Below are 996 nucleotides of genomic sequence, written 5' to 3'. Positions count from 1 at the left end.
GTTTTTATTTGCATATTCCGCATCTTTTTATCTAAGCTTTATTTTTGACATGTTGTGTGTGTTTGAAAACTAGTTATTGTTATTTGGAGAAATTTAAAATTTTCTTACCACGTGTGACCGTTATGGAAAATGTGAGGTAATCTTAAACCGATTTCCATTTCTCTATAATTTGAACCAAATAAAATAACACCATCTATTCTTAAGCCATCAAAAAACATTAATTTAATAAACAACTTATTTTGTAACTGTAAACTTATATTCAGTTTACTTGAAGTATTTTTTTATGTTAAATTAGGTGTAAGATTGTCAATTTTTTTTATTATTTTAATGTTTTTAATATTGTTAAAGGTTGGACACTGAACTTCCAAATAAAATGGCCTCTTTAGATTTATTGGAATCTCCTAATGAAATGGAAGAAGAGCAACCTCAGCAGCTAAGTGAAACCACTATAAGGAGATCATCTAGAAAAAAGCCACCATCTTCAAATGAAGTGACCAACAGACGGGTCATATTAAAGCCACGAAAGAGAGAGCTGAAAATTTCAATGACAGGAGATGAATTACGAAACTACTACTGTAATCAGAAGGTCAAAACTACATCTCAGACATTAGAAACTATATTCGAAGAGCCTAAAGCTGGCAGCTGTAGTACGACGATACTTATTGGCTCCAAAAAGATAAAGAGATCTCTCACTTTCCCCATAGGGTCTTTGCACACAAAGGAAAAAATTAAAAGGCGAAGATCTAAAATTAAAAGACTGTTAGGAAGTACCAATTTTTTAAAAAGAAAAAAATTATCAATGCAAGCTTTTATTAAAAATCTGCAAACTCTTGACCCTGATGAACCAATCAGTGCAAATTTAATTGAAAAAAATGACAATGATTGTAAAAGCGATAATTAGACTGTACGGTACAAATATTCTAATAATGTGTTCTTTTTTACGGATTTATGTATTACTTTTTATGCATAAAATAAAATGTTTAATAATTTTCAAAA

The 996-nt window shown here is 29.6% G+C and overlaps 1 protein-coding gene across 1 annotated transcript; it reads left to right on the top strand.

The window, feature by feature from the left end:
* tant (tantalus) lies at nt 1-996 on the top strand. Its single transcript, XM_088262045.1, has 2 exons — nt 1-136; nt 349-996. Exons 1-2 carry the CDS (start codon nt 123-125, stop codon nt 899-901), a joined length of 567 nt encoding a protein of 188 aa, XP_088118171.1. The 5' UTR covers nt 1-122; the 3' UTR covers nt 902-996.

This window comes from Brachycentrus maculatus, unplaced genomic scaffold (assembly GCF_059751285.1).
Source record: "Brachycentrus maculatus isolate JH-2025_06_01 unplaced genomic scaffold, ASM5975128v1 h1tg000172l, whole genome shotgun sequence".
In the NCBI taxonomy this organism is placed as follows: Eukaryota; Metazoa; Arthropoda; class Insecta; order Trichoptera; family Brachycentridae; genus Brachycentrus; species Brachycentrus maculatus.
Note: the sequence above shows the minus strand (reverse complement) of the source record. Positions and strands in the feature narration are given on the sequence as shown.